The following is a 19,213-nucleotide window of genomic DNA, read 5'->3' on the forward strand; positions in this document are numbered from 1 at the left end:
TGAAACCAGTCATCCGGATGACTGATGAAACTTAAAAAATCACTTATTTTACAAACACAATTACACCAGTGAGTTTTTAACTAACCGTTAAGTGTGACTAACAATCCTACAAAGTTACTAGACGATGAAGGGTTGGATCTGGTTGGATGAAGGGTTAATACATTTTTCCAGAAAACTCAAGTACTGAAAAATGAAGCATAAGATGACGGGCTAATTGTTAGAAAATTAAATGCAACAATCAGTGAATAAATCTTACTACGTCGATTTCGGAACCTATAATAAGCTCCATGGAAAGGTTTATTACAATAAATGATTATCTCCTCACCAAGTGACAATTATTGAAAGAGTGAATTCATTTGGGGATGGCCAGGATCTTTTGCGCACAACTTGTCATTCTACAGATTAACCGTGTTTGCCCATTATCCTTTGATACAGATTACAGTCACACTAAGATACACACAAATATATGCTACGATATGAATAAAGAGTGGTACAATCATCCGAATTGGAGCGGAACTTTTCTGAAAGAACAAATCAGTGAAAGCACTACATAATATGGCACAGTTTATATTTTAATTCCTTATAAGAAAAAACAAAGTGGGCGCTGCCTTTAACGGTAAAATCTCGGACGGGGGGCCTACGTAAAAAATTAATGAAAACTTTCATCTTGCGGCGTTTGACCATCCATGGAGTACGTTCATAGCGTACTACTCAAAAAGTTCCTAGAAAAAAGAAATTGAAGAAACTAGAATTGTTTTTAAAATGATAGCTAAATCACCTCAAGAAATAAACAGTTCAACTGAACAAGTGGCCAGTCTTCGAAACTTGAAGGGCTCCAAGTTTTTTACTTTGTCCACGAGTCTGTATTGTGCGATGAATTGACGACGAGTCGGACTTGACGTTCGGCAAAACAGTCCTGGATATGGTAACCAATTAAATAATAAATAAAGCATAAAATTATCAGTTGGGTAAAATTAACTCTTCTATCATGCAGCATTCAGATATAGTAGAATCTGGTCGGGAAAAGGCAACAGACTCTTCTTTAAGGTCTAAGCTAGAAAATTAAATATGGCGCCATTAAAATTGTTATGTCTTGTCATTATCTAACTATAATTACGATAGAAGGGGTGATGTCTTCCTTTGCTTAAAAGATTCCTGAAGAGAAGGACTTGACGTCATATCTCTTACTTCTTTTAAACAGTGGGTGGTGGGCATCATCCTAAGTAGAGGCTGTGGGGATAATGTATGGGATCCCAGTGTATGTTGTACTCTTTGTTTCTGCATCGACATAAAAGATGAAGGTACCAAACCAGATGAGTTTCTCCTTCTCTGCTCCTTTATTTCTAGAGTTTTTTTAACGTATTCTTTCCATTCTGGAATGTCTTGATGACAATTCTGGTAATAAAATTAAGATGATTTAACAATTACTTATCTATTATAATGCAAACACAGAACCAAACAAGCAACCTGAAGGTGATTTTTCCAATTCCTAATCAAAACGATCTGACCTGTAATTTCTTTTCCACAAAAAATGCATGAACCAATTACATCTGGTTTGCCATTAGGTTGGACTTTTTTGGTTTCTTCGGAAAATTTGTAAAACATCATTATACTCAACTCATACCAATGTTTCTTCACACCGAATTGAGTACTCTTTCCTTTATTGGGCAACTTTCTTGCGCTGTGTGAAAATTTACTGATTATTATGTGAAAATGAATATATTAAATATCTGATTGCATTGTATATTTACCCTTCAGAAAAACTATCAATTTCCAAATTACGTTTGGATGAGGTTTTAACTGGTTTGACTTTGACCGTAACATCGACCAATGCCTGTTTGGCACTGTTCAATTGAAGCATTTCAAACATTTTTTTCCTTTCCTCAATATTTTTTTGTATCTCGAGTTCATACTCAGAGATCTCTATAGCTTTACTCATTTTCGGTTTTTGACTTTTTGGTATAAGATCAGAAACTATACATTCATTATGCTAACGTCGGTCTACTGTAAAAACGTCAACGTCACGTATACGCAATAAACAAAATCCCTCTAGCGAGTGTGTAATAAGTTGTCGCGCGAACTATTCGATTTAGCTCTGTTAACTGAAGTAACGGAACGGACTTACCTCGTACACATTTATCGTATTTTTAATTGTGCCTCGCGCCTAGCGTCGCCAGTTTCCCTCCGGGTCTTTTGGGGAGTGTGGTACTGTGGTGTGATGAAATTGTTGTAGTGTGTCTATGCTGTTTTTATTTTGTTCCTTTATGTGAGTTCTGAAATACTAACTCATAAACAAGGATTGAAAATTTGCTGAGTTATAATGTTGCTTGCCTTTTCAATTTTACTTGCCTTTGTTGCAAACTATTTCCTATTTCAACCCAATTGTGTTGACGCATATCTATTCGGGAAAGTGAGCCTCAATGTGTCCCATCTAGCGGCATAAAAGAAAGATTGACGCGTCTTTGGCTGGAATAGCGGTGGCCATCGAAAGCTAGTGGCGCTTTTTCGGTGATTGATTGAGATGTTACTGGGAAAATACACAACAGTTTAACAATTGTTTTTTTTTTTTCATTACCAAATATGTCTAATCGTGTTTTGCTCCATGAATGAGGTGCAATTTCTTCACAAGATTGTGAAAATGGTTTCATTTGCGCTACATTTCACATGCAGCTGGTATAGTGATGGGTTTGATCAGATCTAAATGTACAGCTCAATAGCTGGAAGAGCTGTGCCGGGCCACTAGGAACTGGCAAAACTGCCCTCGCCATGGCTATTGCTCAAGATTTAGTCAACAAGGTCAAACCTTCTTTAACTGTTAACAAATTAAAGAAATTTAAAAATTAATGTTTCCTATACAGGTTCCTTTTTGTCCTATGGTGGGCTCAAAAGTCTTTAGTACTGAAAAAAAAATGAGGTTTTAATGGAAAACCTTCGGAGAGCTATTGGACTTTGTATCAACAAAACTAATCTTAGGAAGAAGAAGTCATTGAACTTACCCCAGTTGAAACTGAGAATAAATGGGAGGTATGGTAGGTAAAAGATAAAAACCCAGTTGATTTTTATGTCAAATCTTACTACCAGTTATTTGTTTTGCAGGATGTGGCAAAACTGTCAGTCATGTTTAAGCATTGTACTGAAGACAGCTAAAGGAACAAAGCAGTTCAAGTTGGATCCTTCCATATTTTATCTACATATCTCTCCAGAAGGAACATGTTGAAATGGACGACATCATAAACATTGAAGCTAAGAGCGGAGCGGTTAAACGTCAAGGCCGATTCGATACGTTTGCCACCGAGTTTGATCTCGAAGCCGAAGAATAGGTCCCTCTTCCCAAAGGCGATGTTCACAAAAAGAAAGAAATTGTCCAAGACGTCACCCTATACCATTTGGACGTGGCCAATGGCCATCCACATCAGCGAGGCCGAGACAATATTTCCATGATGAGACAGTTAACGAGGCCGAAAAAAAGAGATAACAGGTAATATTTTCATACTTATAAAATGCTTGCCAAGATTTAAATTTACATTTTAATTGTAGACAAGCTGAGTAGAGAAATCAACAGAGTAGTCGACAAGTACATTGACCAGGGAATTGCAGAGCTTGTACCCGGCGTGTTATCCATCGACGAAATTCACTTGCTGGTAATAGACGAATCTAAATACAAATATTCAAAATAATTGATTTATATCAATGGAATTTCAGGACATGGAATGCTTTGCCTATCTCCAAAAAACGTTAACGTTCGCTCTTCTCCATCACCAATCAAGATATAAAAGAAGTCTCAATGCCAAATCATCAGCCAAGATCCTGACGCAAGACAAAGACAAATATATGAAATGAGGAATCGAGTAAAATTTGCTTGTCTGTGTTGGTTTTTTTTTCCATTTTTTCCTAATAAAATTATCCTCCACGAAAAACCAATTCCATTCGTCAAGCCACTCCGCTTCCATTTTTCTAAAAACATTTCTCATAACCAAAAACCTAAGCTCTATGTACCGCTTTTCCATTCGAAAGTCGATGTCGTTGGATGTCACAAGCAGGGGTATGGAGAGAAATCAAACAAAGTTTTAATACAGCAAACCGCGATTGGTTGTATTGAATGCAAACACGTAGTTATACAATGCCAAGAATGAGGGAGCAACACAATGAAGTGAAGCCATGATTTTAAGACCATAAGACTAATTTTATCATATGAATGCCCTCATTCCAGTTCGCCAAAACGCTGAAATAACAACAATTGAAAGAAACGGAGTTTGTGTTTTAGAACAGTAATTGACACGTGTAATCGTCTTTCTCCAGAGAGAAGCATCTTCATCATTCTCCAATGGCGGCATCTCTTCTTCGGCTTTGGCTTCCTCACCACCAGCAGGGACATCATCTTCATCGATACCCAAACCCAATGGGATCATGCGGGAGATGCGAGAAGCATGGACGGCTGGCTCTTCCAGGGGGAAACCAGATGACAGCAGACAGGTTTCAATCATTAAGCTTGAAATGAACTGTCACCTTGTCGGCAACCAGATAAGCAGAGTAGAAACCCACACCAAACTGACCAATCATGGAGATGTCAGCTCCAGCAGAGAGGCCTTCCACGAAAGCTTTCCTTCCAAACTTGGCAATAGTGGCCAAGTTGTTAACCAAATCAGCCTTATGATCATGCCAATACCACTAAAGAGAAACAGAACAGTCAAATACGTGTTCAAATAGGAGGAACAAAATTTTTCTACTTACGTATCCATGAGAGTGAGTCATTCTTGTTGAGGACAATCTTGATTCTAATAAGAACCTTACCGCTGTCCAACTTGCTTGGGTCAGTCACGGATTCATAACAGATATTGTCTAGGACATTTGAGGAGTTGGAGATCAACTATAGAATGTGTTGATAATCAAGCTCATAAGCTGAGCAATCTTGGCCTGGAATGTGAAAGTCTCAGCTTCGTCTTCCTTTTCAACTTCTACAGGCATCTAAAAAGGAAAATATTTCAGTAAGAAATGTTTGTCAATTATGGTAGATCACACTCAAAAATTGAAATTCTACATATCTATGGACTTGAGGCATACCAAAAAATGTGTAAAGAACCAATTTGTTTGTCTAAACCAGTACAGTAGTAAAACTTATTTGCTTTTAAACGTAAACAAACAAACCGGACGCTTTTCTGTTCACGTTGGGTGGGGATCTACATGTATACAAAGCCGCCGGACAGTCGTAAAAACTGCCACCAAATTCGCTTCTTGTTAGGCCTGCCAACTATAGCTTTTGGGTTGACACACATCAAGCCGGGAAAGTGAGCCCGTTCGACTTTGAATCGCTGTGTAAAAAATACAGCTATTAGTATATCTTCATGAGATCCATTTTGAAGACCTTTCTTTGTTTAATCTCTTTCATACAAAAATTTTCGTGATTGGTAACACATTTACGTAAATTTTGTGTTAATGTTTAGTGTCGTTTTGAATTTTGCAGTTTGAATTGCAGCGGTGGCGTTTCGAAATTGTGCCTCGCGCCTAGCGTCGCCAGTTTCCCTCCGGGACTTTTGGGGTTTAACTTAATTGTGCCTCGCGCCTAGCGTCGCCAGTTTCCCTCCGGGACTTTTGGGGTTTAACTTAAATGAGGGAGTGTGCATAATACATTTTGGGGGGTTAGGGGTAAGGTTATATATAGGTTAAGTATTTTTTCGCGCAATGTAGGGTCGGTAGGGTGATTGCTTGGCGCTTATTATAGACATAATTTTGGGGTGTAACTGTAATCCAGGAGCACGCCTAAGTATTTTTTTTTTTTCGGTTTACCTTTTGACCAGTTTCACAACTTGTATCATTTGGATCCCTATCATGTTGGAATTGAAGCCATTTAATGCACCTTTAGAAAGCCGGACTATCTAGGCAACAAATTTTGTTTTCTAATGAAGAGAGGGCAGAATTTTCTTCAACTCACTTATAGATTAGCGAAGTGTGATTTATGGATCAACTTAGTCGAGTAGCCTAGTGAATTTCTTACTGAAGCATTTTAAGTCGCATTCTAATTTATGCAACCAACTCCGCGGATTATCCTCCACGAATAACCAATTCCATTCGTCATCATTTATCTAAAATCATTTCTCATGACCAAAATGTTAAGCTCTATGTAGTACCGCTTTTCTATTCGAAACTCGGTGTCGTTGTATAGCTGTCACAAGCAGGGGTATGGAGAGAAATCGAACAAAGTTTTTATACGCAAACCGCGATTGGTTGTATTAAATTCCAACTCTTAACAAGTAGTTATACAATGCCAGGAATGAGGGAGCAACGCAATGAAGTAAAGCAATGATTTTAAGACAATAAGACTAGTTTTATCATATGAATGCCCTCATTCCAGTTCGCAAAAACGATGAAATAAGAACAATTTAGAGAAACGGAGTTTGTGTTTCATAACAGTATTTGACACGTTTAATCGCCTTTCTCCAGCGAGAAGCATTTTCATCATTCTCCAATGGCGACATCTCTTCTTCGGCTTTGGCTTCCTCACCACCAGCAGGGACATCATCTTCATCGATACCCAAACCCAATTTGATCATGCGGTAGATGCGAGAAGCATGGACGTCTGGCTCTTCCAGGGAGAAACCAGATGACAGCAGAGAGGTTTCAAACAGCAACATGACCAAATCCTTGACGGCTTTGTCGTTCTTGTCAGCCTCTGCTTTGACGCGCAGGGCTTCGACGATGGGATGGTCGGAGTTGATTTCCAAGTGCTTCTTGGCGGCCATATAATCCATGGTGGAGGTATCCCTCAAAGCCTGAGCCTTCACTTCATGATACGCTCCATGTTGGCGGTCCAGCCGTACTGGGAGGTGACGATACAGCAGGGAGACTTGAAAATGACGACCATCTCGACTTTCTTGTCCGTTTCTTGTGGCAAAAATAAAAGAATTTCAATATGGAACATGGAAAACTTACATGAAACTGAAATACCCGATGATGGAGAACATGAAGACTAGGATGAGAGCCAAAACGGTAGTGAGAACGATGGACCTGCCGTTTCGCGTCACTGAGCGGATGACGTTGAGCAGCGTCTCCTCGCGGTAGACAACGTCAAATAAAGGACGGAGAAGAAGAAGGGATGGGGGCTGAGTCCGAGGAAGCAAAAGATGAGGTGAACGACGTGGTAGACAATCTCCGTGTCCGTGCAGATTTGTCTGACGCTCCGCTGGAATGTCCCGGCGTTGGCCATGATGCTCAGCAGATGGACGCCCTTCAACACTACCGTGGCGGTGCCAAGGAGCATCAGTGTGGGTTGAGGGCCGGCTGAGCAAATAAGCCGGAGGATGACTGTCATGACGAGTCCTAATAACCGACGGTTTGGGTAACGTGATGGCCACAGCGGCTGATAGGAGCATGACGGCCCAGATGAGACCTGAATTAATAAACGAAAAAGATCGTTGAAAAGATGGAAATGGGAGTCACTGTTTAAAGGTGTGCAGACCTGAGAGGTGAGTGCGAGGATCAGGAGCCGGTCCGTCAGTGTCAAACGGGTAAAAGAAGGCGACAATCAAGTTGATAATTACGGACAAATTGAAGAGGATTTGACTCCAGATGGACATGTGCGAGCTGACCCAAAAGAGAAACGGCTGTCCGGGCAATTTCTTCTGCCATTTCATCTCGTCAAACATGTCGTCGACTCCTTCGAAGAAGGCGACCACTTTCGATCCCTGGTCGTCGCGCTCCGCCGTGTGGAAGACGCGCACTTTCGTTTCGTTGGTCAAATACTCGCACATTTCCGGAATGGGGAAGACAATCTGCTCCATCGTCCGGTCGTGACGGACAATTTCGATTTGCGCCGTGTGATTGGCGTAGTACTGCAGGGCCGCATCACCACTGACTCCGTCCACTGGCGGCGGTTTCATCAGGGCGGCCAATTCTTTGTTGTGCTGCGCCAACTGGTGTCACAAAATGTAAATGTTGTGGCCGACTTCTTTGGGACTAGCCGCCTCTTCTCCACCGACCAAACTTTTCTGATAGGCTTAGCAGGCAACGTCCACTAATTGGCGAGGATTCATGTTGTACAGGATCCTTTCCGCGTTCTCGCTGTCGCCACGACTCTCCATGACGGCCAGCAACAACTTGGAGGCGTTGTTTTTCAACTCCAAAACAAGATCCATTCTCCGTTGTCCTAAATAATTGATACAATAATTATTAGAATCAAATGGAATGAAAGGAAATTGTTACCTAATGGATTGATGTCGGTAAGAAGAAGAGCCGTGATGATGTCCAGTCCATTCGACTCGTGAGTGGCGATGCAGTTTTGGTTTTCGTGACAAGGTCCTTGGCAATATTCCGTCAATGTTTCCAGGGTTTGGTTGATGAGGGTGACGTTGTGCTCATTAATGTAGAGGCCGAGCTGACCCAGTTCGCCCGTCGTCGATCCGCAAATGCAGTCGAGGAACATGAGTGTCTATGACACTAAATTGTAACTGTTTTTGTTGGACTGGGCCCGCAAAAAGTTCTGCAGGTCTCGATTGTGATTCTCACACAGCAACTGCAGGAAGCGGAAGACGGGCAGCATTACCAGAACCTTGGCGGACAACTTGGACTCCATGTCCGAATCAGTTGCCGTAGTTAACTTTAAGGGCGAATTAAATTTATTTTTGTAAGAATTTTAATATAATCACGAATTCAAGTTTTGTTGTACCGATTTGGGTTGTTGTTGTTGTCTCACCAAGTCCTCCAGCGTCAAGTTGACACTACTCAGCGTCGTTGTAGTCGAATCATCCAGCCTGGAGCTGTTCCACGAGTCACTGTAAGGATCCATGCGCTTCCCTACAGTGACGTTACCGTTTGAAGCTCTTGTGGACATCATGCGTTGATGTTTCATCTTCATGTCGTACGGGAAATGATCCTTCATTTCATGGGAATGGACCTGGTCCGATACCACTTCGACCTTTGGTTTCTCCTCGTTCTCATCCTTCTTTTCCTCCTCCTCAGCCTCATCGTCGCACTTCCTTGTCGCGCTACTTCTCAACCAATAGCTTGATTGGGTAGCAAATGAACTGTGAGTTCTTCTTGACAACCTCCTTGACTTTCTTCTCCTCCAGGTATTCCATCGGATCTTCCTGTCAATAAAGAAAAAAACAGGCATGAGCATATTGGAAATTATGCCAATGAAGACAAAGAACATACCTACAAGTGGAGGACAATCTTGGTTCCTCTACCCATGGGTTCTCTGTGATCAGGCTTAGGCTTGATGGTGAAAGAACCACCAGCTGAAGATTCCCAAACATACTGCTCATCATCATTGTGCTAGGAATGAACTGTCACCTTATCGGCAACCAGGTAAGCAGAGTAGGAACCCACACCAAACTGACCAATCATGGAGATGTCAGCTCCGGCAGAGAGGCCTTCCATGAAAGCTTTAGTTCCAGACTTGGCAATAGTACCCAAGTTGTTAACCAAATCAGCCTTGATCATGCCGATACCACTAAAGAGAAACAGAACAGTCAAATTCGTGTTCAAATAGGAGGAACTAAATTTCTCAACTTACGTATCCATGAGAGTGAGTCATTCTTGTTGGGGACAATCTTGATTTTAAGATCCTTGCCGCTGTCCAACTTGCTTGGGTCAGTCAGGGATTCATAATGGATCTTGTCTAGGGCATCTGAGCAGTTGGAGATCAACTATAGAAGGTGTTGATAATCAAGCTCATAAGCTGAGCAATCTTGGCCTGGAATGTCAAAGTCTCAGCTTCATCTCCCATTTGAACTTCTCCAGGCATCTAAAAAGGGAAAGGAAAATATTTCAGTAAGAAATGTTTGTCAATTGTGGTAGATTGCACTCACAAATTGAAATTCTACATACTATCTATGGACTTGAGGCATACCAAAAAATGTGTAAATAACCAATTTGTTTGTCTAAACCAGTAGTAAAACTGGTAAAATTGTCTAAACCAGTAGTAAAACTGGTAAAACTTACTTTGCTTTTAAACGTAAACAACAAACAAACCCGACGCTTTTCTGTTCACGTTGGGTGGGGATCTACATGTATACAAGGCCGCCGGGCAGTCGTAAAAACTGCCACCAAATTCGCTTCTTGTTAGGCCTGCAAACTATAGCTTTTGGGTTGACACACATCAAGCCGGGAAAGTGAGCCCGTTCGACTTTGAATCGCTGTGTAAAAAATACAGCTATTAGTATATCTTCATGTGATCCATTTTGAAGCCCTTTCTTTGTTTAATCTCTTTCATACAAAAATTTTCGTGATAAGTAACACATTTACGTAAATTTTGTATTAATGTTTAGTGTCGTTTTGAATTTGCAGTTTGAATTGCAGCGGTGGCGTTTCGAAACTGAGCCCCGTTTGACTTAGAATCGCTGTTTTAAAAAATGAATATATTATATCTTCGTAAAATGTGATCCATTTTAAAGAGATTTCTTTGTTCAATCTAATGCCTACAAAAATTTGCGTGATTGGTGTCACAATTACGTAAATTTAAGTGTCTAATTACTGCAATTGAATTTTGCAGTTTGAATTGCAGCGGTGGCGTGTCGAAACTGAGCCTCCTTCGACTGTGACTAGAATCCCTACGGGAAAATGAGGGAGTGTGCATAATACATTTTGGGGGGTTAGGGGTAAGGTTATATATAGGTTAAGTATTTTTTCGCGCAATGTAGGGTCGGTAGGGTGATTGCTTGGCGCTTATTATAGACATCATTTTGGGGTGTAACTGTAATCCAGGAGCACGCCTAAGTATTTTTTTTTTTTCGGTTTACCTTTTGACCAGTTTCACAACTTGTATCATTTGGATCCCTATCATGTTGGAATTGAAGCCATTTAATGCACCTTTAGAAAGCCGGACTATCTAGGCAACAAATTTTGTTTTCTAATGAAGAGAGGGCAGAATTTTCTTCAACTCACTTATAGATTAGCGAAGTGTGATTTATGGATCAACTTAGTCGAGTAGCCTAGTGAATTTCTTACTGAAGCATTTTAAGTCGCATTCTAATTTATGCAACCAACTCCGCGGATTATCCTCCACGAATAACCAATTCCATTCGTCATCATTTATCTAAAATCATTTCTCATGACCAAAATGTTAAGCTCTATGTAGTACCGCTTTTCTATTGGAAACTCGGTGTCGTTGTATAGCTGTCACAAGCAGGGGTATGGAGAGAAATCGAACAAAGTTTTAATACAGCAAACCGCGATTGGTTGTATTAAATTTTAACTCTTAACACGTAGTTCTACAATGCCAGGAATGAGGGAGCAACACAATGAAGTGAAGCCATGATTTTAAGACCATAAGACTAATTTTATCATATGAATGCCCTCATTCCAGTTCGCCAAAAACGCTGAAATAACAACAATTTAGAGAAACTGAGTTTGTGTTTTAGAACAGTATTTGACACGTTTAATCGCCTTTCTCCAGCGAGAAGCATTTTCATCATTCTCCAATGGCGGCATCTCTTCTTCGGCTTTGGCTTCCTCACCACCAGCAGGGACATCATCTTCATCGATACCCAAACCCAATTTCATCATGTGGTAGATGCGAGAAGCATGGACGTCTGGCTCTTCCAGGGAGAAACCAGATGACAGCAGAGAGGTTTCAAACAGCAACATGACCAAATCCTTGACGGCTTTGTCGTTCTTGTCAGCCTCTGCTTTGACGCGCAGGGCTTCGACGATGGGATGGTCGGAGTTGATTTCCAAGTGCTTCTTGGCGGCCATATAATCCATGGTGGAGGTATCCCTCAAAGCCTGAGCCTTCACTTCATGATACGCTCCATGTTGGCGGTCCAGCCGTACTGGGAGGTGACGATACAGCAGGGAGACTTGAAAATGACGACCATCTCGACTTTCTTGTCCGTTTCTTGTGGCAAAAATAAAAGAATTTCAATATGGAACATGGAAAACTTACATGAAACTGAAATACCCGATGATGGAGAACATGAAGACTAGGATGAGAGCCAAAACGGTAGTGAGAACGATGGACCTGCCGTTTCGCGTCACTGAGCGGATGACGTTGAGCAGCGTCTCCTCGCGGTAGACAACGTCAAATAAAGGACGGAGAAGAAGAAGGGATGGGGGCTGAGTCCGAGGAAGCAAAAGATGAGGTAAACGACGTGGTAGACAATCTCCGTGTCCGTGCAGATTTGTCTGACGCTCCGCTGGAATGTCCCGGCGTTGGCCATGATGCTCAGCAGATGGACGCCCTTCAACACTACCGTGGCGGTGCCAAGGAGCATCAGTGTGGGTTGAGGGCCGGCTGAGCAAATAAGCCGGAGGATGACTGTCATGACGAGAGTCCTAATAACCGACGGTTTGGGTAACGTGATGGCCACAGCGGCTGATAGGAGCATGACGGCCCAGATGAGACCTGAATTAATAAACGAAAAAGATCGTTGAAAAGATGGAAATGGGAGTCACTGTTTAAAGGTGTGCAGACCTGAGAGGTGAGTGCGAGGATCAGGAGCCGGTCCGTCAGTGTCAAACGGGTAAAAGAAGGCGACAATCAAGTTGATAATTACGGACAAATTGAAGAGGATTTGACTCCAGATGGACATGTGCGAGCTGACCCAAAAGAGAAACGGCTGTCCGGGCAATTTCTTCTGCCATTTCATCTCGTCAAACATGTCGTCGACTCCTTCAAAGAAAGGAAGCGGTCACTTTCGATCCCTGGTCGTCGCGCTCCGCCGTGTGGAAGACGCGCACTTTCGTTTCGTTGGTCGCACATTTCCGGAATGGGGAAGACAATCTGCTCCATCGTCCGGTCGTGACGGACAATTTCGATTTGCGCCGTGTGATTGGCGTAGTACTGCAGGGCCGCATCACCACTGACTCCGTCCACTGGCGGCGGTTTCATCAGGGCGGCCAATTCTTTGTTGTGCTGCGCCAACTGGTGTCACAAAATGTAAATGTTGTGGCCGACTTCTTTGGGACTAGCCGCCTCTTCTCCACCGACCAAACTTTTCTGATAGGCTTAGCAGGCAACGTCCACTAATTGGCGAGGATTCATGTTGTACAGGATCCTTTCCGCGTTCTCGCTGTCGCCACGACTCTCCATGACGGCCAGCAACAACTTGGAGGCGTTGTTTTTCAACTCCAAAACAAGATCCATTCTCCGTTGTCCTAAATAATTGATACAATAATTATTAGAATCAAATGGAATGAAAGGAAATTGTTACCTAATGGATTGATGTCGGTAAGAAGAAGAGCCGTGATGATGTCCAGTCCATTCGACTCGTGAGTGGCGATGCAGTTTTGGTTTTCGTGACAAGGTCCTTGGCAATATTCCGTCAATGTTTCCAGGGTTTGGTTGATGAGGGTGACGTTGTGCTCATTAATGTAGAGGCCGAGCAGACCCAGTTCGCCCGTCGTCGATCCGCAAATGCAGTCGAGGAACATGAGTGTCTATGACACTAAATTGTAACTGTTTTTGTTGGACTGGGCCCGCAAAAAGTTCTGCAGGTCTCGATTGTGATTCTCACACAGCAACTGCAGGAAGCGGAAGACGGGCAGCATTACCAGAACCTTGGCGGACAACTTGGACTCCATGTCCGAATCAGTTGCCGTAGTTAACTTTAAGGGCGAATTAAATTTATTTTTGTAAGAATTTTAATATAATCACGAATTCAAGTTTTGTTGTACCGATTTGGGTTGTTGTTGTTGTCTCACCAAGTCCTCCAGCGTCGAGTTGACACTACTCAGCGTCGTTGTAGTCGAATCATCCAGCCTGGAGCTGTTCCACGAGTCACTGTAAGGATCCATGCGCTTCCCTACAGTGACGTTACCGTTTGAAGCTCTTGTGGACATCATGCGTTGATGTTTCATCTTCATGTCGTACGGGAAATGATCCTTCATTTCATGGGAATGGACCTGGTCCGATACCACTTCGACCTTTGGTTTCTCCTCGTTCTCATCCTTCTTTTCCTCCTCCTCAGCCTCATCGTCGCACTTCCTTGTCGCGCTACTTCTCAACCAATAGCTTGATTGGGTAGCAAATGAACTGTGAGTTCTTCTTGACTTTCTTCTCCTCCAGGTATTCCATCGGATCTTCCTGTCAATAAAGAAAAAAACAGGCATGAGCATATTGGAAATTATGCCAATGAAGACAAAGAACATACCTACAAGTGGAGGACAATCTTGGTTCCTCTACCCATGGGTTCTCTGTGATCAGGCTTGATGGTGAAAGAACCACCAGCTGAAGATTCCCAAACATACTGCTCATCATCATTGTGCTAGGAATGAACTGTCACCTTATCGGCAACCAGGTAAGCAGAGTAGGAACCCACACCAAACTGACCAATCATGGAGATGTCAGCTCCGGCAGAGAGGCCTTCCATGAAAGCTTTAGTTCCAGACTTGGCAATAGTACCCAAGTTGTTAACCAAATCAGCCTTGATCATGCCGATACCACTAAAGAGAAACAGAACAGTCAAATTCGTGTTCAAATAGGAGGAACTAAATTTCTCAACTTACGTATCCATGAGAGTGAGTCATTCTTGTTGGGGACAATCTTGATTTTAAGATCCTTGCCGCTGTCCAACTTGCTTGGGTCAGTCAGGGATTCATAATGGATCTTGTCTAGGGCATCTGAGCAGTTGGAGATCAACTATAGAAGGTGTTGATAATCAAGCTCATAAGCTGAGCAATCTTGGCCTGGAATGTCAAAGTCTCAGCTTCATCTCCCATTTGAACTTCTCCAGGCATCTAAAAAGGGAAAGGAAAATATTTCAGTAAGAAATGTTTGTCAATTGTGGTAGATTGCACTCACAAATTGAAATTCTACATACTATCTATGGACTTGAGGCATACCAAAAAATGTGTAAATAACCAATTTGTTTGTCTAAACCAGTAGTAAAACTGGTAAAACTTACTTTGCTTTTAAACGTAAACAACAAACAAACCCGACGCTTTTCTGTTCACGTTGGGTGGGGATCTACATGTATACAAGGCCGCCGGGCAGTCGTAAAAACTGCCACCAAATTCGCTTCTTGTTAGGCCTGCAAACTATAGCTTTTGGGTTGACACACATCAAGCCGGGAAAGTGAGCCCGTTCGACTTTGAATCGCTGTGTAAAAAATACAGCTATTAGTATATCTTCATGTGATCCATTTTGAAGCCCTTTCTTTGTTTAATCTCTTTCATACAAAAATTTTCGTGATAAGTAACACATTTACGTAAATTTTGTATTAATGTTTAGTGTCGTTTTGAATTTGCAGTTTGAATTGCAGCGGTGGCGTTTCGAAACTGAGCCCCGTTTGACTTAGAATCGCTGTTTTAAAAAATGAATATATTATATCTTCGTAAAATGTGATCCATTTTAAAGAGATTTCTTTGTTCAATCTAATGCCTACAAAAATTTGCGTGATTGGTGTCACAATTACGTAAATTTAAGTGTCTAATTACTGCAATTGAATTTTGCAGTTTGAATTGCAGCGGTGGCGTGTCGAAACTGAGCCTCCTTCGACTGTGACTAGAATCCCTACGGGAAACTGAGCCCCGTTTGACTTAGAATCGCTGTTTTAAAAAATAAATCTATTATATCTTCGTAAAATGTGATCCATTTTAAAGAGATTTCTTTGTTTAATCTAATGCCTACAAAAATTTGCGTGATTGGTGTCACAATTACGTAAATTTAAGTGTCTAATTACTGCAATTGAATTTCGCAGTTTGAATTGCAGCGGTGGCGTGTCGAAACTGAGCCTCCTTCGACTGTGACTAGAATCCCTACGGGAAATTTTTTGTACAAGTTTTTTAATATAGTACCATTGAAAGAAATTATCTGTATTAAATTGCAAAAAAAACAGTTAAAACCAAATGGCCCCTCAAGTTCACTTTTGTCAGAATTTAAAATTAAACCGTGAATAAACTCGAGATATGGCTTTCAGTCTTTATAGAAGAGGAAATTAACATTGAGATATTGAACTCAACAACAAAAATTGCCTTTTAAAAACACGGTGGAGGGAAGCTTAAGCTTTTAAAAAACAAACAATACAAATTAAAGGGGAAAAAATTAACTGCTAACAGGAGGACGATGGACATAAATTCGACTGCATCCACTAGCTAAAACAGGGGCGGATGGATGAAAAACATTGACGATCGGGCTAACAGAAGTTTCTCGTTTTTCAAAACTATGAAGAATTTCACAATTTGGGACACTCAACATATCAATCTAAAATATTCGCAATTGTAAATAAGTTTAAGAATTATGCTTATCAAGTTACACTTACACTTTCGTCTGATCCGGTAGCAATACATACATCATCACGGAGTGGATGCCAAATGGCACGGCTCAGTACGATATTCCTTTGAGAGAGCGTTGAATTCCAATTTGTTAAACCTAAGAAAAATGTTTAGCGCTTGACTTAAAACAAATTTATAATTTAAAAAAAAAATACGTTTGGCAACCCCTTCATGAAGGTCGTATACTTCAACAACATTCTTTCCGGTTATTAAGGCATACTCGCCGGCCAATGGAGAAAAGAAAGAACCACTAATCCGGGAACCAATCAATGGAAAACTTAGAACTGGATTAGTGAATCCGTCAATGTCCGACAAATTTGGCTGGACATTGCGCAGATCAAAGACGCCTACTTCACTGTAAAACAACAATTAAAAAAAAACAATAGAATTTCACCAATTAAATTAATTGCATAGTTTGTGCACGTACCCATTAACAGAACCGGCCATTATGAGATTCTCATTCAATGGGTGATGGCTAAGACCGACAATTTTTCCGTTGAAACATTTAAATCGCTGTTCTCCAATGGTTGGCAAAATACGCATGTCAACAGTCACCACTTGTCCGTCGGCTTAAAACAAAACGCAAAGCATTAACTACTGTAAAAAATTCAAACCAAGTATACTTGGCTAACCTCGTGACACAATCAGCGTTGATGGACCTTTCTGCAGGTGACAGGTAGGAAATACATTTTTGGAAGATTCAGAAGTATTGTAAATCTAAAAAAGAGGACGAGTTTAAGTAACATAAATAAGCACATTTAGCTTAAGCAAAACCTCATCAAAAACTTCGGAACGGAAATCTAAAAGACGTACAAATCCATCTTGTCCCGTAGAAAATAGCCGCAACGGATTGAATTTATCAAACGACAAGCCAGTCACACGAGAATTGTGGACATCATAAGCTCTACTTCTTCGAAAATCAGTCTCATGGTCGATATCCCAAAACCCTGTGAAATCAAAAATATTATTTCAACCACTGGAAGATTATCAAATTAAAAATCCTGCCTAGAGTTCCAGAAACGTTAGCTGAGGCGAGAATCAACCTCGTAGGATTTGGATGCCATGTCATTGAAGTAATCATACGATTTCCAGTTGAAGAAAGACTAGAAATGCCATCATCGGATAATTGTAAAGTCTTCATCAATTGTACAAACTCTTGCAAGTCGTTCGGCATCGACACCCTTTCATAGGAATCGCCATTTTCCAAGAACGGAATTATTCCTCTGACAAAATCTGAAGATTCATCAACTGAGCTTTGATCCGCATACGTGTTTTTCAGTGTCATTGTGGCACCTATAAAGATTTAACGTGAGGAGTGGTCAATTCAAAGTAATTCACAAGCATTACCTGTTGCATTTGAATCAAACTCGTTGTTAAACATTTCATCAGATTTTAAGTCATCCTTAGTGGAACTTTCCGTCACTGGAATTACTTTATCACGGTTCCTTCTTGAGCGCAGCTTCATCTTGCAAGGTTGGTTACACATCTCTAGCAAAGACTCGTTCGACCTAGAAATAAGCTGAAATTAGCCAATTATTTGATCCGACAGATAAACCTCGCTTACACATCCAGCATGGAAGAGTCCGAAACTGAAGAATCCGACGGGCTAGAAGCGATCGATTCATTTTCTTGTAGGCTAGCATTAAAACGACATTTCTTTCAGAATTCCATTATCTACAATACTAAATTAAATAAATCTAATACCCATAAAATGTTGTTGATTTTCGTACCCTTGATGACGTCCTAGCTGGAAGACTTTTCTTCCTGTATAAACATATTACATTGGAAATGCTAACTGTCGCTTTTTGGTATTTTATAACTTACTTTTCAACCTTCGCCTTTTTAGGTCGACTCTCCCCGCTTTTGGGTCGACCGCGTTTGACTGGAACGTCATTCCTAATGATTACATACACACATATTAGAAAAGAGTCGAGATTTAAATTAAATTTGTTGTAATACTCATCAATATCTTCTTTAACTTCATCCACCTTTCTTTTTCTTTGATTAGGGAGCACATCTAGAAACTCTTGTTTGGCATCACCAAACTTAAGCATTTCAAACATTTTTTTCCTTTCCTCAATATTCTTCTGAACTTCGAGTTCATATTCAGATATCCCTCTATTTTTCTTTTTCGCTGGTTGAGATTTTACTACTTCCTCATCATCCACCTCAGCATGGGATCGCTTTTTGGCAACTGCTGCATTGCGCCTTGGTTTTCCACTTCTTTGTGCACTGTTTTGTTCATAGGAAAAGCAGGGCAATTGTTTCGATGCAGCCAAGTTGTTTGTCTAAGAAACAACAAATATTAAAAACACATAATCACAAGATACCGGCTTTGAAGAATACCTTTGACCTGGTTACAATTACTCTTCGATTATTTTGTTCAGGACTTCCAAGGGGAATATTCTTTTCTTCAATACGATCACCGACCTTCACATCAATAAAATCCTCCATGTCACCCTTAAAATCACAAAGTACATTATTAAAAAATGTGAAAACAAAAATTGTATGACACATGATAAAGTTTGGCTAGAAGACAATACATAATTCAATTATCTATCTTATTATTGAAAATTAATTGTTTCATTTTCATTTGTACAGACTTGCGTTCGTTAATAGACTTGTGGAATCTAATTTAAACTTACAGAAAATTGTTTCCTCCTCGTCACGTAAGCACTCATCAACAACTAAAGTATTTCTGAGACAAAGGAGTTTCAAAATGCAGATGAAACCCTCTAGCGGGTGTGTACGTCTGATGATTCAGAAAAGTTTCAACGGTCTGAATCGGTCTGCTGCTGGAATCTGGATGAACTTGAACACCCTCGTCTCTAATTTCTATTAGTCAAGTTATGACTTTTAAAATTTAGTAGACAAAATCTCGGTGAATTTGGTAAACGCGAAATCTCTAATAGTCACTGCTGCCATGTGTCGTAAACTCGTGACAGTTTAATTTGGGAGGGGGGGATGGGATCCCTTTCTTCCCCCTTCTTTTCGGTTAATCTTTTTT

The 19,213-nt window shown here is 40.9% G+C and overlaps 2 protein-coding genes, 1 long non-coding RNA gene and 2 pseudogenes across 7 annotated transcripts; 1 reads left to right on the forward strand and 4 right to left on the reverse strand.

Annotated features, from left to right (window-relative positions):
- Positions 1–260: 260 nt before the first annotated feature.
- LOC124188615 lies at positions 261–2,044 on the reverse strand. 2 transcript variants are annotated; one of them, XM_046581359.1, is made up of 6 exons: positions 1,752–2,044; positions 1,468–1,681; positions 1,118–1,395; positions 980–1,054; positions 779–916; positions 261–707 (listed from the first exon to the last, which is right to left on the reverse strand). In XM_046581359.1, exons 1-5 carry the CDS (start codon positions 1,937–1,939, stop codon positions 796–798), a joined length of 876 nt encoding a protein of 291 aa, XP_046437315.1. In that variant the 5' UTR covers positions 1,940–2,044; the 3' UTR covers positions 261–707; positions 779–795. The 2 variants fall into 2 exon arrangements, with proteins under 2 accessions (XP_046437315.1, XP_046437314.1); XM_046581358.1 differs by having other exon boundaries at positions 261–722.
- Positions 2,045–2,437: 393 nt separating this feature from the next.
- Positions 2,438–3,921, forward strand: LOC124188617. 3 transcript variants are annotated; one of them, XR_006872428.1, is made up of 5 exons: positions 2,438–2,796; positions 2,859–3,033; positions 3,097–3,478; positions 3,538–3,641; positions 3,703–3,921. It is a non-coding gene; the product is annotated as an uncharacterized LOC124188617 (long non-coding RNA). The 3 variants fall into 3 exon arrangements; XR_006872427.1 differs by having other exon boundaries at positions 2,439–2,796; positions 2,859–3,029; XR_006872429.1 differs by having other exon boundaries at positions 2,439–2,796; positions 2,859–3,024.
- Positions 3,922–6,362: 2,441 nt separating this feature from the next.
- LOC124188611 lies at positions 6,363–9,894 on the reverse strand (annotated as a pseudogene).
- A 1,419-nt stretch (positions 9,895–11,313) lies between these two features.
- Positions 11,314–14,667, reverse strand: LOC124188612 (annotated as a pseudogene).
- Positions 14,668–15,731: 1,064 nt separating this feature from the next.
- LOC124188613 (WD repeat-containing protein 76-like) lies at positions 15,732–19,213 on the reverse strand. 2 transcript variants are annotated; one of them, XM_046581356.1, is made up of 14 exons: positions 18,852–19,213; positions 18,553–18,666; positions 18,166–18,494; positions 18,031–18,102; positions 17,911–17,970; positions 17,771–17,842; positions 17,554–17,714; positions 17,212–17,499; positions 17,020–17,153; positions 16,839–16,923; positions 16,634–16,775; positions 16,362–16,561; positions 16,194–16,303; positions 15,732–16,135 (listed from the first exon to the last, which is right to left on the reverse strand). In XM_046581356.1, the coding sequence occupies exons 1-14, from the start codon at positions 18,885–18,887 to the stop codon at positions 15,977–15,979; spliced, it is 1,962 nt and encodes a 653-aa protein (XP_046437312.1). In that variant the 5' UTR covers positions 18,888–19,213; the 3' UTR covers positions 15,732–15,976. The 2 variants fall into 2 exon arrangements, with proteins under 2 accessions (XP_046437312.1, XP_046437311.1); XM_046581355.1 differs by having other exon boundaries at positions 16,981–17,153.

The sequence above is a fragment of the Daphnia pulex genome, chromosome 2 (genome assembly GCF_021134715.1).
Source record: "Daphnia pulex isolate KAP4 chromosome 2, ASM2113471v1".
NCBI classification, from domain to species: domain Eukaryota; kingdom Metazoa; phylum Arthropoda; class Branchiopoda; order Diplostraca; family Daphniidae; genus Daphnia; species Daphnia pulex.

Excerpts from the sequence above, each read along its gene's own strand:
- LOC124188615 (XM_046581359.1), bottom strand. The coding sequence starts at position 1,939 with ATGAGTAAAGCTATAGAGATCTCTGAGTATGAACTCGAGATACAAAAA. Across the intron at positions 1,682-1,751 it reads ATTGATAGTTTTTCTGAAGG|CGCAAGAAAGTTGCCCAATA; the intron begins GTAAATATACAA and ends ATTTTCACACAG. Across the intron at positions 1,055-1,117 it reads AAGACATCACCCCTTCTATC|CTTAGACCTTAAAGAAGAGT; the intron begins GTAATTATAGTT and ends TTAATTTTCTAG.
- LOC124188613 (XM_046581355.1), bottom strand. The coding sequence starts at position 18,887 with ATGAGTGCTTACGTGACGAGGAGGAAACAATTTTCT. Across the intron at positions 18,103-18,165 it reads GTTAAAGAAGATATTGATGA|GAATGACGTTCCAGTCAAAC; the intron begins GTATTACAACAA and ends TGTAATCATTAG. Across the intron at positions 17,843-17,910 it reads AAATCAACAACATTTTATGG|CCTACAAGAAAATGAATCGA; the intron begins GTATTAGATTTA and ends TTTTAATGCTAG.